This window comes from Squalius cephalus, assembly GCF_949319135.1.
Source record: "Squalius cephalus genome assembly, chromosome: 5".
Lineage (NCBI taxonomy): Eukaryota > Metazoa > Chordata > Actinopteri > Cypriniformes > Leuciscidae > Squalius > Squalius cephalus.
This window is the reverse complement of record NC_137126.1, coordinates 27,672,212-27,687,451: the sequence shown is the minus strand read 5'-3', so window position 1 is coordinate 27,687,451 and position 15,240 is coordinate 27,672,212. Positions and strand designations below refer to the sequence as shown.

The 15,240-nt window shown below is 38.0% G+C and overlaps 1 protein-coding gene across 5 annotated transcripts; it reads right to left on the bottom strand.

Moving 5' to 3' along the window:
- Positions 1 to 1,404: 1,404 nt before the first annotated feature.
- tmprss13b (transmembrane serine protease 13b) lies at positions 1,405 to 14,119 on the bottom strand. Of its 5 annotated transcripts, XR_013821254.1 has the most exons (14): positions 13,946 to 14,049; positions 11,576 to 11,729; positions 11,342 to 11,452; positions 11,046 to 11,171; positions 10,790 to 10,916; positions 10,376 to 10,471; positions 7,599 to 7,642; positions 7,346 to 7,508; positions 7,011 to 7,180; positions 6,745 to 6,843; positions 6,508 to 6,650; positions 3,457 to 3,609; positions 1,722 to 1,786; positions 1,405 to 1,440 (listed from the first exon to the last, which is right to left on the bottom strand). XR_013821254.1 is itself a non-coding variant. In XM_079871334.1 (13 exons), the coding sequence occupies exons 1-13, from the start codon at positions 13,958 to 13,960 to the stop codon at positions 1,775 to 1,777; spliced, it is 1,413 nt and encodes a 470-aa protein (XP_079727460.1). In that variant the 5' UTR covers positions 13,961 to 14,049; the 3' UTR covers positions 1,707 to 1,774. The 5 variants fall into 5 exon arrangements, 4 of the variants coding, with proteins under 4 accessions (XP_079727460.1, XP_079727458.1, XP_079727459.1 ...); XM_079871334.1 differs by lacking the exon at positions 1,405 to 1,440 and having other exon boundaries at positions 1,707 to 1,786; XM_079871332.1 differs by lacking the exon at positions 1,405 to 1,440 and having other exon boundaries at positions 1,746 to 1,847.
- Positions 14,120 to 15,240: the final 1,121 nt, after the last annotated feature.

Sequence of the window (15,240 nt, the reverse complement as noted above, 5' to 3'; positions counted from 1 at the left end):
TTCTAAAAATAACTGAGTGAAGCAGTATCTCAAACAATGTGAATAAATACTCATTTTCAAATTTCACACTCAGTTACCAAGGTTTTTGAAGATCGGCGATACTCACTTTATTACATATCATTTAATGTTACTTTATGTGCAAAATTATAACGTGATTTCCACAAATCAGACCACAATTTTTTTATGTCATTTTTGTAATTGTGTACATAGGCTCTTGTCAATGGAAAGTAACAATATTCATTAAAAAGTTGTTGAGATCAAAAGTGATCATTAAAGGGTCAGTCATCCTTGGTGAATAGATTGAGGTGTCCCATTACCTGAAAAAAATAAAACAAAAAAACATCAGGTGTGTGATTTTGATTATTGAATATAGGCCTATATTTGTTGTGAATTTGTGTTTTCATTCAGAGTTTCTGAGATGAATGTGTGAGGAGGTGATAAAAGACAATGACATTTTAAAAGCCATTCAAAATTCATTTACGTAATGCTTGCTATAAATATGCTTGTTAAAAGTAAAACATGTTAATGCATGTGCATGCTCTCAGTGAAAGTTAATGAACAGTGGGTGTGTGTGTGTGTGTGTGTGGTACAGGTAAACTACGTTATGGGGAAAAATGTCCCTACAAAGATGGCAATAAATAAAATCCTTGACCATGTGGGGACATTTTAGGTCCCCATGAGGAAAACAGCTTGTAATTCATATAAGTGAGTTTTTTTGAAAATGTAAAAATGCAGAAAGTTTGTGATGGGTTTGGGTTAGGGGATAGAATATATAGTTTGTACAGTCTAAAAATCCTCATGTCTATGGAATGTCCCTATAAAACATGAAAACCCAATGGGTGTGGGTGTTATCTTTTATTGTATCTTTTTACAGTTTGAATATTGAGTGTGCCTTACTTAGCAGATGACTTGTTTCCACAGTTGAGCTTTTTGCCTGCCAGAAAATATAACATTTGACTTTACAAGGATGGTACGTTTGATGGTAATCTTTATTATAATGTATGCAGAGAGGACATGCTGTAGATTGCATAAATCTAGACATACTCACTGAATATGATAGCCATGCCCAAACAGAACAAAACAGCTGCAAAGATCAGCCCACCTCTTCTGATTAACTCATAATCTGGCATAAGCGCACACATAGATTGTTACAAACATGATATCCTCAAAAGTGATCCTAAACAAAGCTTTGAATGAAAAGTTGTAAAACAACAAATATTTCAGCTAACATTCTTTTGTTGAATGGCTGATGTGAGCAGGACTGTTCCCTTGAGATATGACTGAAACAAACTAATTTGCAACATTCATACTCACATATGTCAACTTTAAAATGTGTTGTAAGATTATTCCACAGTTCTGTCAGTTTAATTTAAAATAGTATAAGTAACCATTAGACATTCTTACCATAGGTGAAATCAGCATCTGAATACTCAGTTTTTTCTTGAGAGAGAGAACACACAAAGTGTATCATGTTAACTTTGAACCTATAGGCCAAATATTATTATTACATTCTCTAATAGATGTCTAAATATATTAAATGGATGAAAAAAGAAAGAAGAAAAAAAGTCGTGCAGGTTTGGACCGACATGATTGTGAATAAATTATGACAGGCTATTCATTTATGAGTCAACTATCCTTTTAATTTATGTGATATATCTAAAAAAGTTAGTTCTGATAAATACTGATTATCAAAATAGTGCATAAAGTTAAAACAAACTTACCCACTCCCATAGTTAGCAGTGGTGCAGGATCTCAAAGTTTCAGAGTTGATAATTCAACAACTGTGCTATATGTTTGTGAGAGAATAAGTGAGAGAGGAGTTTGGGTGTTTACAGGGAGCTTAAACTCTGGAGCGAATGCAAATCAGTAAAACAGGGAGGAGAGAGAGAGAGAGAGAGAGAGTGCGTGTGCTTTGCAAGTATGACCTTCAAACCCTTTGCTCTGACCTGTCTTATCCAGTAAAACTCAAAACACACACATAAACACAAGCCTTTGGGCCATTTCTTAATATCTAACCACTGAGCAGTGGTGAATGTGCCCTTGCAATAGGCTGACAAGGTCACTGAAGCTCATTGAGAAAGAGGCAGACCATGAGAGACCGATCTCAATCTCTGAAGGCCAAATAATCTGCTATAAGATAAATAAAAACATAAATAAGATAAATTCATGATGTTAACTGTAAAATTATTTACATTTATTATTTTAAATGATTTATTTAAATTATTATTTGTATTTTGTAATATACACTATGAAAATTATGTTGACAAATTACATTGAGATTCAGAAGGACTCCAAACAGTCCGTTTATCTGTTAGTTCTATTTCAGTGGGTAGTTAAAAATTAATCTGCAATTTTCTAAAGAACAAATAAAAAAGTGTAGAACAAATACATAACTAATTACTTCAGTTTCCAGTGGGTGTATTTATAAAACCAACAGATTGCTTCAACAGTTATCTCTTGTTTTTTAAATAATTGCAAGTGGAAAATAGTGACTCTTCAGTCGCTCCTCTCTTCTGTGCACATACAGCAAGTGTGAGTTTACTCTCTTTCACTTTAATAAGCTGGAAGATAAATCTATCAGAGTATAAAAATGGACTAAGTCAGGTATTCTTTGTAAAGTTAATGATTATGACTATGTTAAAAGACCCTGCAAACTTTCACCTTTTCAGAGAGAAAATAATTTGTCTTCAAGGTCAGTAATTTTAATTTTCTGCAAATGTTGGCTGAAAAGCTCAAATAAAACCATCACAGCCTGCAGTTTACTCTCAGAGTGGAGGACACTTCTGTTCAATATGCAGCTCCACTGTCTGTACAATTAAAAAGGCAGTAAATGTTTTTGAATGGTTCAAAAATGGTTTTGTAGTATTTATTCTTAGGAAACAGTATTGATGACCTCCTCAGAACATAATACACAATATACAATGCATCCAGATAGAACTGTATTGCTTAAACGTTCTTGTATTTTGCTCCTAAAACAGTAATGTAGTCAATGTTTTAATCAAGAACTTTCATATCTCCAGAATAAAATAAATCTTATTTACAAAAGGATTAAAACTCTTTGGATCTTCATAGTTTAAATAATACATTTAAAATGTTACAGAAATATTTACTGCAGAAGTACATTACGTGTACAGTTTCACCTTAAATAATGAGAAAACATCTTTCAGTAAATAAGACTAATTCTGTGCAAAATGTTGTCAGATCTGTGATGTGTACGCAGCAGTTAGAGTTAGTAGCCTATTTGTTCTTCAAGGTCACAGAAGGTCATGGTCGCTCTTGCTGTAATAAGGAAACAGAGTCAAGGATAAAAAAAGAGAAAAAGAAATAAAAGTATGTAAAACTCATGATAAATTCACACCGTTTTGTGTCAGTATCTTCATTTACATTTAATATCAGTGTATTTTAATGTATATATGTGTGTGTGCACTTAAAAATGCAAAAGCAGTGTGTTTTTACCTGCATCTTGCCATATAGCCACATTAAAAATCTCCCTACGTTACTGTAGACCCCTGGACGGTTCTGCTTTCCACAGCCATCTCCCCAACTTGTTATACCTGTGAGATACCACTGATCATCAGCTTTACACACCAATGGACCCCCACTGTCGCCCTGGAGAGAGAGATCGAAAAGTGAGAAAGAAGAAGAAATTATACTAAAAAAAGCTTTAACTAAACATCAAGGGCATGGGTTTAATGTTGACATTAGAGAGACCCCTGACCCCATATTTTAACGAACGAAGGTTAGCAAAGGTTTTTTCAAAACACAGCTTATGAAACTGGACCAGTGATGTTATGGCAGAGTGTGTGTTTAAGACCACATGCCCTTCCGTTCTGAAGGTTCGGTGGAAGGGCTTTATGTGTTGGTGCGTTATGGTAGAAAACTGCCCCCCCTACAGGAGGGTTTAGCAGGCAGCTCCTTCAAGAGCATTTCTATGTATAGGGTTGAAGTTGCCTCCCCCTAATGGCAGGTTCCTTAAGTAGGCAGCTCCCTTATGTTTTCATGAAATTGTGGCTGCCTCCCCAGATGCTGGGTCCCTATAAGCAGGCAGTCCCTTCACGAATCATTGCAATGTACTTTAAGCTGCCTCCCCCTGATGTGGGTTCCTTAGGCAGGCAACTCTCTTAGGTCTTGAAGTTGTAGGTGCCTTCCCCATGAGTGGGGTCTTTAAGCAGACAGCTCCTTCATGAGCCTTTTAAAATGTATTAAGGTTGAAGCTGTCTCCCCCTAATGGTGGGTGCTTTAAGCAGGCAGCTCCTTTATTTCTCGTGAATTTATGGCTGCCTCCCCCAGAGTTTTGGGCCTTGAGCAGGCGGCCCATTCACGAACCTTGGCAACACATTAAGGGTTCCTTAAGTAGCCAGCTCCCTTATGCCTTGCGAAGCCATGGCTGCCTTCCCCAGAGTTTGGGCCTTAAACAGGAAGCCAGTCCATGAGCCACTGCAATGCTTTTAGGATTGAAGCTGCCACCCCATTTGGTGGGCTCCTTAAGTAGACAGCTCCCTTACGTCTCGTGAAGTTGAGGCTGCCTTCCCAGAGGTTGGGTCCCTAAGCAGGCGGTCCCTTCATTAAGTTATTGCCAAGGTGAGGCTGGTAGAATGAGTGCACCTTCCCCATTATGAGTTCTAAGCAAGATCCTTGTCACAGCTTCTAAGCACTCGCAATCTCCAAGGTAAGGGGAGCTCATGTATGAGCATGTAGCCCCCTTTTGATTATCATGGGCAGCCGCCTCCTTCAAGTTTTTGGTAGGCGGCTGCCTTTTCTAGTATGCTAAAGTTCAAGGTTGTAGATGCCTCTCCTTATCAGGATCTTATAAGTAGGAAGCTCCCTTGTGGCAATGAAGTCGTAGCTGCCTCCCCCAGAGCTGGGGTCCCTTAAGCAGGAGGTTCCTTTATTTATCCAGAGGGAACTGCCCCCCTTTTTGGAGTTGTTTATAGGCAATTTCCCAGATACAAACTTTAGCATACTCACAGGGTCGTATAGCTGCCTCTGTGAGCATTGGACTCCTCTCGATCGGTTGAGTCCTCGGCTTCCCAGAAACCCCATCTCTGGCCCTGGTGAGAAGCGGCTTTTTGCCTGAGTGTTCCTTCTCTCTGATTGAACACTCTTATTTCAGGAGTGCTGGCTGTGCGAGATGCTGACCTTAGGTCAGGCAGGCTAGCTTCCTTTTGTATTCCTGAAGCTGCAGCTGTCTCCAACAGGCTGGGTTTTACAAGAAGACAGTCCCTTCATAAGTTTATACCAAGGTTGAAGCTGTCTCTTCCTGATTGCGGGTATTCAGCTCCCTTAGGTTATGAGTGACAGGTGAGGAAACCATTGTTTTCCTTTGCCACTATTCCCTTGAAAATAATGTCTAGAATAGAGGCTAGCAATACCAGACCTTTGAGCTCCACCTGTCTAAATGAAGAGGGCTTGGAGCTTGGGTGGTGGCCATAGGGAATAATGTCACTGACAGTGCTATGGACCTGAGTGAGGAAATCTGACTCTGACATCTAAGTCCCTTGAGCATGGTGGTGTGGGCATTTGGTCCCTAAAGTGTCCTTTAGAGGATGCAGTGCGAATTCCCATTTGAAAGGAAACGTCTCATGTTATGCATGTAACCATGGTTCCCTGAGAAGGGGAACGAGACATTGCATCTCTCTGCCATACATCGGGCCTGCCTGTTTACGTCTCCTTCAGACAAAGAAGTTGTTGACGTGTACTGAAGGTGCCCTCTTGTACTCAGGGTCGCACACGTAGCCACGTCACGGGCTGTCACCAGCCAATGACATTCTTTGAATCATGTGCTTTAGACACCAGTCACGCTGGAGGCGTTCCCCAAAGTGTCCTCTAGAGGATGCAGTGTCTTGTTCCCCTTCTCAGGAAACCATAGTTACATGCGTAACCTGAGAAGTTTTTCTGGGGTCTGAGCACTCTAAATGACACTAGTCTACTATTGTCAAAGTAACGGAAACAAATTTCACGCGCATCTGTTTGACAGATATACCACACAGTCTTATTTCAGTCTTGTTTTTAATTTTGTGTATAGATATATTTCAGCGAACAATTTGCTTCATACATTGTTTAACAACATTAAGTTAAAGTTAAAGAGGGTAAACTTTATCATTCAGCTGAACTGTTCACATATATTTAAACACTTACCGTATGGTCTCATTTCATGCATTAAATGCACATCCTTGAAAGAGAGCATGCAGTTTTCTAATGTATTTGACTTCTCAGGTAATGTCAATGGTATATGACCCATTTTAGATGGATCCAAAATTACAACAACAGTGGTTGCATATAACATATATTTTAATAGCTTAATCAAAATTATTGCTAGGGACAATTCAGTAGCTGCTGGATATTGGTAGGTCCCTAGCGGCCCGACTAAATTACACCCTTGCACATTAACTAAAGCATTATGCATTGAGCAGTGCAAAGTTTAAACTGCAATATCATATTTTACCAAAAGGTGGCAGTATTTGCATGCAAAGACAGCAAGCTTCTGAACATGAGAATGTATCTAACCTGGCAGGAGTCTCTCCCTCCCCTAAGATCCCCTGCACACTGCATGTTCTCTGTGATACTTCCGGAATAAACAGTAGGTAAGTTACACACAGATGAGTCTATCAGGTCTACTTTGACCTCCATCAAAGAAGTGGAACTACTATCTGCGAACACACATGTGGAGAGAGGCCAGCATTATTAATAGCCTACATGCAAACTCAGACAACAAAAAATACATACACAATTAAACATACATACCAGCCCCTTGCCGGGTAACTCCAAAACCAGTAGTCCAGCACTGCTGGGCAGGAGAAAATGTCTGGCCAAACACAGGCAGGCAGATAGGCTGTATATTACCTTTAACAGTATGTACAAAACATGTCAGTGGTCATAAATGCCTCTTGACTTATATTTATGGAAATTTAGCTACAGAATTATATAATTTAAGCTATGACGTGCATCATATAATGTACTTGAGTAATAAATGTGACTTTGTGTGTGTTTGTGTCTGTGTACAAACTCACTGGCAGGTTTATTGAGTTTTAGCAAGGCAATGTCATTGTCTTTTGTCGCTGGGTCATAATTCTCATGTAAAATTATTTGCTTTACATTATATGGGCTGGGAAGCCGGAGCTGGGACACCAAACCAATATACACTTTCCAGTTACTAGGCAACTGAGAGTTGCGTGTTTCTCTAAGAAAAGGGGAAAAATTCATTCTTCTGTTCATCCATCCATGTTTTTTGGAAATTGTTTGCTAATGTATTCATTAATCTTAATTATAAGCTACAGTATTGTTTCCAACATGTAGACTAGTCATCAAATCTTCTATCCATCCATCTAATGTAATGTATACTGACTTGGGGAAGCAGTGAGCAGCGGTAATGATGAAGTCTGGAGCCAACAGAGTTCCTCCACATGTGTGATACCCTTGGAAATGCAGGCTGGCCTGCCAGGGCCACTGACCGTCAGCAGCCACACTTCCCCCAATGATTCTTGTGGAGACGGGTGGCTTTCCACATTCTGAACAGAGAAAGAACAGGAGGGAAAGGAATAGTGTTTATACTTAGATAGCATTATCATGTGGCAATAACATGTGCAACAGGTACTCACTGCTGCAGTGCAGGGACACAGTCTGCTGACCAGGACAGGACGTACTACAATTAAAACAACATTGTTACACACACAATTGAGACCAAGAGTATTTTCAGTTTTTTGGGATTTCTTTATGCCTTTCTGCTTCTAATTGCACTGAATTATAAATTTGGTTACACTTTATTTTAAGGTATCCATGCTACAGTGTAATTATACATTGAAGTACTGAGTAATAATAATTACTTAATTAATTAACTACATGTACTTACTATAGGGTTAGGGTGTGGTTTAGGTTAGTTGCATGTAATTAAGCACAATTTATAGTAATTACTCTAGTGACTGCATGTAATGTGTGTAACAAAGACACTGTAAAATAAAGTGTTACCATACATTTTATACTTTTATGCATTGCCATATCCACAGTGCATTTAAAAAAAAATTATGGCATTCTTTGATTGCAGATGGAGAAATTAAGTTTATTTATTCTGTTTACACTGACAAGACAGAAAAAAAAGTAAATTGTAGCTAGTTCGTATCTTATTCGTACGTTGTCATATCATCTGTTTACGACTCAGAGTTAGGTTAGGGGGTGGACCTCCATGATTACCTTTTTTTCTCCAAAAAAAGTATGTTGTCATACAAATCACATTTTGTGAATTTCTATGAAATTTACAGCTCTTAAAATATGTATGTTTTGTCATGAGATCAATCTGTTGCTTTTTCAGGGCTGTTTAAAAACAGCCTTTTTGCCTTAATAATTTAGCCTGACGTTGTCATACTCAGATTCAAGTCAGAATATGAGTCTGATACTGCTCCATTGGGCTGTGATTAAGGGGCGTGTTTCAACAGAACCAGGGAAGAAAATGCCTCTGCACTCAATTGGATAGACCTACAACCAATCAGAGCAACGAAGTAAGTGACATATGTTCTTCATTCATCTTTCCGATCAACAAATGCCTTGATCACGGTTCTCTGTTCCTCTTTTAAAATGAATGCGCTGTCGATATCTTCTATAATGGCAGAATCTACACATCTCAATTCTCCAGCGGCAGTCATCTTTGTTGTAAACGAATTCAACCCAAGCGCTCTTTGGTGACGTGGATGATTACGTTACTGTTGATCATCTGTCCATCATCGTATAAAGCCCGCCCTGACAATTTGATTGGTCCGAACAGCTCTGGTTCGAGCATAGTTGCTCCACAACAGTAGCCTGGAAATCCAGACCTAAATCTAAAAGATGAATGGTCTGGTGTCTACTAATGAAAATCAGCCAGCTCGAGGGGCAGCACCATAGACAGTAAAAGAAATGGACACAGCGACCCCATTGGATTCAATGGAGAAAAGTGAAGTCAATTAGAAGCACTCACTTCCTGATGGCTGAGCGTACTGTGCAGACTCAAACTGAGCTTGGGGACGTAGATGTGACGTGAGCAACCCGTCTGTCTTCTAGTAGCTGTGCCAAGAGAAATCTGAATAATTCCCTTCCGAAACTTGCAGAGACGGAAAGTGTGAGTAGGAGGTTTCCATGAGCTAGAAACTTTTGCTAAGTTTTCTGATTAATTATTTTGTCATTTTGCCTCCACGTCCCCCCGATTGCCCGCAAGCTTCTCCTCCTGTCCATACGGTAATTTCTCTACTGTGCGACAGACAGTCGCGTGGTTATGACGCAATAGTTAGCCTATTTTTACAAAAACTGCTTCTACGGGCCATAACGTATAAGATACAAGGTAATGGAGCCTTTTATACATTTTCGTGTTTCTTTAGAAATAAATAATGGACAAATGGAGTCTTTAAACGCCTCAGATATAAAGTTATTCACTGTCAAAGTGACGCCAAAATGAATGGGAGTCAATGGAATGCTAACAGCAGGTGATGGTCTGCTAATCAATGGCGGCCCCCGGGGAAGCTTCAGTTTTTTCTGAAACATTACCCCCTTTGGGCAGCACCAAGCATGCATTTGAAAATCTCACTGCACGCAATTGGATAACACTACGACCAGTCACAGCAAGTTATCATTTAGCTTCCAGCGGAGCTAACTGGTAGATTAGACTCTTACCGTATCCGGTCGGCAAAACAGCAAAAACGCCCTTCTTGCAAAGGAACGATTCGAGCGCAGTCTTCTGTTCCTCTTTAGAGAAAAAGTCTAAATATTTCATTGTTGAACACAAACAAATGGTGTTCATCCATAGCCATCTTGCAATGTTTACTAATGACTTCGACGTTGCAGCGCTGTCGTCATCTCACCTCTGGCCCGGCTATATCAGATAACCCGATGTGATTGGTGCAGCTCAGATAGAGTGGCATATTTAATGAGCATCATTACTCGACACCAGAGTAACTCGCAGAGCAAATTCAACTTGTGCTTTCGCGAGAACTCTGGATTACCAGGGTACCACAACGGATCAAGTCCAGACCAAACTTCCCGACCTCAAATGTTGTGGGCGGGGCTAAGTTCGGCTGGCATGGCATCCAGGCTATTAATAATTAATATATCAATATACAATTTATTTGACAGTATTTAAAGAAACGATAGCAAATGCTTCCTATTGACTACATTTACCCAATGGCAAATACTAATTTTGTTATTGAGTTTTGTAAGAACCCATATAATTAGGTACTTAGCATTAGCATATTAGCTACACATCCACTGATTGCCATAACTTAATCTCTCTTTTTTGTTGTTTTTGTTCTCTGTAGGTTATACTAGTTTTTTTCTGCTTGAACTTTTCTGCTTACATTGTTTTTTTTCAGCAGTAAATTATGCCAGTTTCTTTTTTTTATTATAATTTTTTTACCTTCTATTAACGCTCCCCTGGATGGTGTTTGTAAACTGACTGTTAATACTTTGAAAGGAGGATGAGTTGGTTAGCAAGAAACCATCTTCATGACTCCTGTGGAGCACATAAACCAAAACACATGAATACAAATTCATACATAGATCCTCAATATTGTCTAATGCTTGTTTGCTTGTGATTCAACGCCATGCCAGCTTCCATGGCTATTTTCATTGTGAAAACCAGGTTAAATGTAATAAACGAACATACAGTGATGGAGATTTGGGGAAAAAAATCTATCTTTGATAAAAAAAAATGATATAACTGAATTTGAACTGACTTTGTAGAAAACCTTTTTAAATTGTCAATGTTGTGTAATGTGTGCTGTGCTTGTGTGTGTGTGTGTGTGTGTGTGTGTGTGTGTGTTATACTTACTGTCTGAAGCCAAGCTGTTGGCAGGTTTGGTCTGCAATGTTTTTATTCCAGCCCTGTGCGCAGACTGGAAGGAAGACCCTGGACTTAAAGGTCATGACCTGCAATTCATTTGCTGTCCCAAACCGCACTATAGAAAGATTAAAGGCAAATCAGTGTGCTGCTTTCAGAATATCAACCATATATGATTTCCAAATGAAAAGAGATTTTAAAAAGTCACTTTGTTATTGACATATATTTCTGTGTGATTGACACTGACCACAGCGAGATTCATCACTGCCTTGAGAACAGTCTCTCTTCCCATCACAGTCAACTGATGAAGGGGGGCATGTGTCTGTCTCCTTCGTGCTCTTGGAGAGAGTCCACAGTGTCGACCCATAACGGACTGTGCAGGAGTTGAAAAATTAGTTTAAAAGTCTTGTGAAAATTAGTAGTTTAAGTTTAAGCGTTTAAGCTTTTATGTGAATACAATTCACACAACCCAAACTACAGTATTTGATGTTCTGGGCACAACTGTGTATATGACTACATGCATACATTAAAATATATGCTTACCTCCCAGCCAGATGGCAATTACAACCAGCACTACAACAACAGTAACACCACTAGACCCTCCATAGCAACACCTTTTGCTCTTGCAGAGAACTTGACTTCTCTGTGACGGGACTGCAAAAAGCAAACAAAAAATGGCTATTGACAGTCTAAGATTATTTATTGCTTAAGTTATTTTTTAATGACCATGTTTTAAGACCTATATGTGTATAGTTAGTGTGTGTTATTAAGTGTTACTTGTCTCTGCTACACGAGGAGCAGGTGTTTGAGGTATTGGCTGGGGTATGTGGTACGGCTGGATTTGGTTGGCCGACAATGTCTGAAGACTCGTATATGAAGGCGGAGCCGTGTTCTGATTCACCACTGAGTCATATGAGGGTGGAGCCTCAGTCTGTATTCATAAAAATATAAATGCAAGATATTTACAAAGGAGCCTTTAAGGTAATAAATATCTCTATAAACACTGTTCGCTCTCATCTGTCATCCAGTTAAATTCACTGTAAACAACTTTACTGCCAATCAGATTTCAAATAAATTGTTTATACATTTATGATAAGTCTCATATTCAAGGCCCTGCTTTATGCGGTGGGATTGCTTTTCTTTTGAACAAGGACAGATTTCACCTTTAAATCACGGAGTAATTATTTGTCATATGTTTAGTAAATGTATTCCAACATTATATTGTCATAATTTATGTACAATTATAATTTTAAGATAATTTTATGTTCAAATTATTGGTCATTTGAACCATTCTATCATTGCCAAATCAATTTTAGAACATTATTCAAACATTTTAATCCTCATTTCTAGTAAATTAGAATATGTGTGTGTGTGTGTGTGTGTGTGTGTGTGTGTGTGTGTGTGTGTGTGTGTGTGTGTGTGTGTGTGTGTGTGTGTGTGTGTGTGTGTGTGTGTGTGTGTGATGCAGATTTTTCTGATACAAATTTGGACTGGGGGATTACCATTACAATGTGAGACACCAAAATGCCCATTCTACTTTTTTTGGTCTTGCCTGGCCAAATGTGTGAGCATGCAATGAACCTCTTGCTCCATATTCAAATGAGTGTTTAAATGTCCCCATACACAGATTTGTGTACATACATAATTACATTATAAAGACAGCAGCAAGACGTTGCATGGAGTTGACAGAGCAATTTAGACAGCTCAGTCAGGTGTCTCAGCTATTGCATTATACACATATAGCCTAAGCATTGTTTGTCTTGAATTTGTTGTACTGTTTTTCATAATGAAACCGGACCTATCATAGGCCTGTTTCACATCGCACACATTGTGTAAATGAATCTGCAATGCATCTGCAACAGCATGCTCAGGTTGTGCTTTCAGCAGCTGCAGCACTATGCAACAAAATAAAGTGATTTCTGGTACACTGAGGTTTTGTTTTGTTTTTTCTTAAATATTGGCCATTTATTCTTTTTTTTTTCCAATTTTTTTCAAAAGTTTTCAACTGTGAGACTTGTACATTACACATGACAGCATATATTTTTTTCAGCCCACATATTAGCAGGTTACGATATTTACACCTGCATAAGCAGCACATATTGAGTACACAGTATTCAACATTGAGCCTATTTTTTGCCGCGCATAGTTCACTGAACCCAGCAGAAAATGTTTTGAAAAAGCATCATAAATCTATTTATCAACACAGTCTTTTGCAATATAAACTTTTAAGAAGCAACTAAAATGCTGGAGTGAAAAAAATCTCAGCCACATCTGATGTATAGCCTACGCATCTTTTTTGGTAACACTTGACCATTAATACTAACTCGTTTTTTTTTTTTTTTTACCTTGCTACATGTACTGTGCTGGACTAACTGGGACTGATCACAGCACTTGCATATTGTTGCCCTATTGTTAGTTTGATTGCTTATATTGCTCTCCTCATAAGTCGCTTCGGATAAAAGCGTCTGCTAAATGATTAAATGTAATGTAAGTTACACCAACAGGCACCTATAGTCTGACTAAATCCAGATGATTGAAATAGTTTTTGTGTATCCGTTCTCTGTATTTCAATCCATAGAACAATCTGTAATAATTGTTTAATAAACGATACCTTAAATGCTGATTTTAAACACATTGTTGTTACTATTGATCTGTGAGTTTCAGAATCTGCCCTTCTAAGGCATGTTGCAGATCTTATTCTCTCTAACAACACCCAGTTGGAACATGTTGTTTATAATACACACAGTGAATCATTCACTTGGTTGCATAATATGCCTCATTCTTTTAATTTCTTATAACTTTTCTATAACCAATTATGTTGCTAATTCTATTAAAACTTCAAAACAAATGGAGTTAGAATGTATATACTGTGTTAATAATTAGTACAGGTCCCTTGGATACAAGTCAACTATTCCAATTGCCGATTAGGACACAATGCCATGACAACTGTACACCAATAAGAACACAATACTAATACAATTTCAGTGCTAGTCACTCAACATTTACAATAATATATTAACAAAACCACAGTCACATCAAAAATGCCCACAAAAAGAATAATCACTAATTAAAAATACAAGGGAAATATTGATATGTTTGTATCTATGTTTGCTTTGGAAATATTTTGTTAGGTATAAAAGTAAATACCTGTCTGTGCTCCATGTGAGTATCCGTTCAAATAGATCGGGTAGACTCTACCTGTACTTCAGCTATGTGTTTATTCTCTGTCATGCACCTGCAAGTGACACAGTACAACTATGACATTATCAGAGCAGGACAAACCCTGAGTAACTCATGTCTTCCTCTCTCTCTCTCTTTCTCCTGTTCAACTGGTTTTACAAGCAGCCTTTCAAAGTTTCTTAACAACATGTCCATAGAGACATTGTAGTGCAGATACACACGCAGAGAACAGAGTTTTCCATCAACTGCTTTCATCATAAATGAAAGCACAACAGAAATTGGGAAACAGGAAACTAGATTGCTTAATTGATGGTATCAGATTGTCATTCTCCATCACACAAGTATGTTTACCCATATTTCACATTTCATACAATAACCCACACAACTTCAGAATAAAGGCAAGATAATGTGAGGGTTGAAAATATTAAGACTGACATTGCAAAGATATGAATAATCACAGAATAATTGGAACCAGAGAATGATGGACACACTACACACGCACACACATTCACATATGCGCACAGTCACAAACAAGTCAAGTCAAGTCAAGTCACGTTTATTTATATAACGCTTTTTACAATACAGATTGTTTCAAATCAGCTTTACAGAGATAACAGGAAAATAATGCAACAAAGTTTGTTTCTAGAAGAAAATAGCGTCACAGTCCAGCTTAAGTAAGTTCAGTGATGGTTCATTTTTCTTGTAAAAAAGTTATTAATTTAGTTCATTTATATATATAGCCGCTCTGGAGAAAACCGCTATGTCATCGTCCAGCTCAGTTCAGTTCTCATATAATGGTGTCAATGCAGGCAGATCAATAATATTGTTAAATATTAAATAAATGTTCCCAACTAGCAAGCCAAAAGCCAAAGGTGAAAAAGGCGACAAAATATAATCACATTTATAAATCCACTTCTAATACAAAAATGGCAAATATGCATCAATATGTGTGTCTGACATATTTAAACACCTCTGTATCATGTCCATCGCAGCTTTTATTTAGCGAGGTGTCTATTAGATGACAAACAAACAAAAGCGCCTGCCATTCAAGAAAAAAATATTCTGCTGTAATTATTTAAGGCATTTAAATCACACTGACAAATTCTCTTCATGCTAATTAAGCTATCTGAACTCAATATAAAGGATTTTAGGAGTTTGAGAAGTACATTTAAACCTAGTTTTAAATTAGGAATAGCATACTACTCTTACTATTTCTGCCACATAGGCTATGGCAGTATGCTAGCAAACAAGTATGGAAGAAA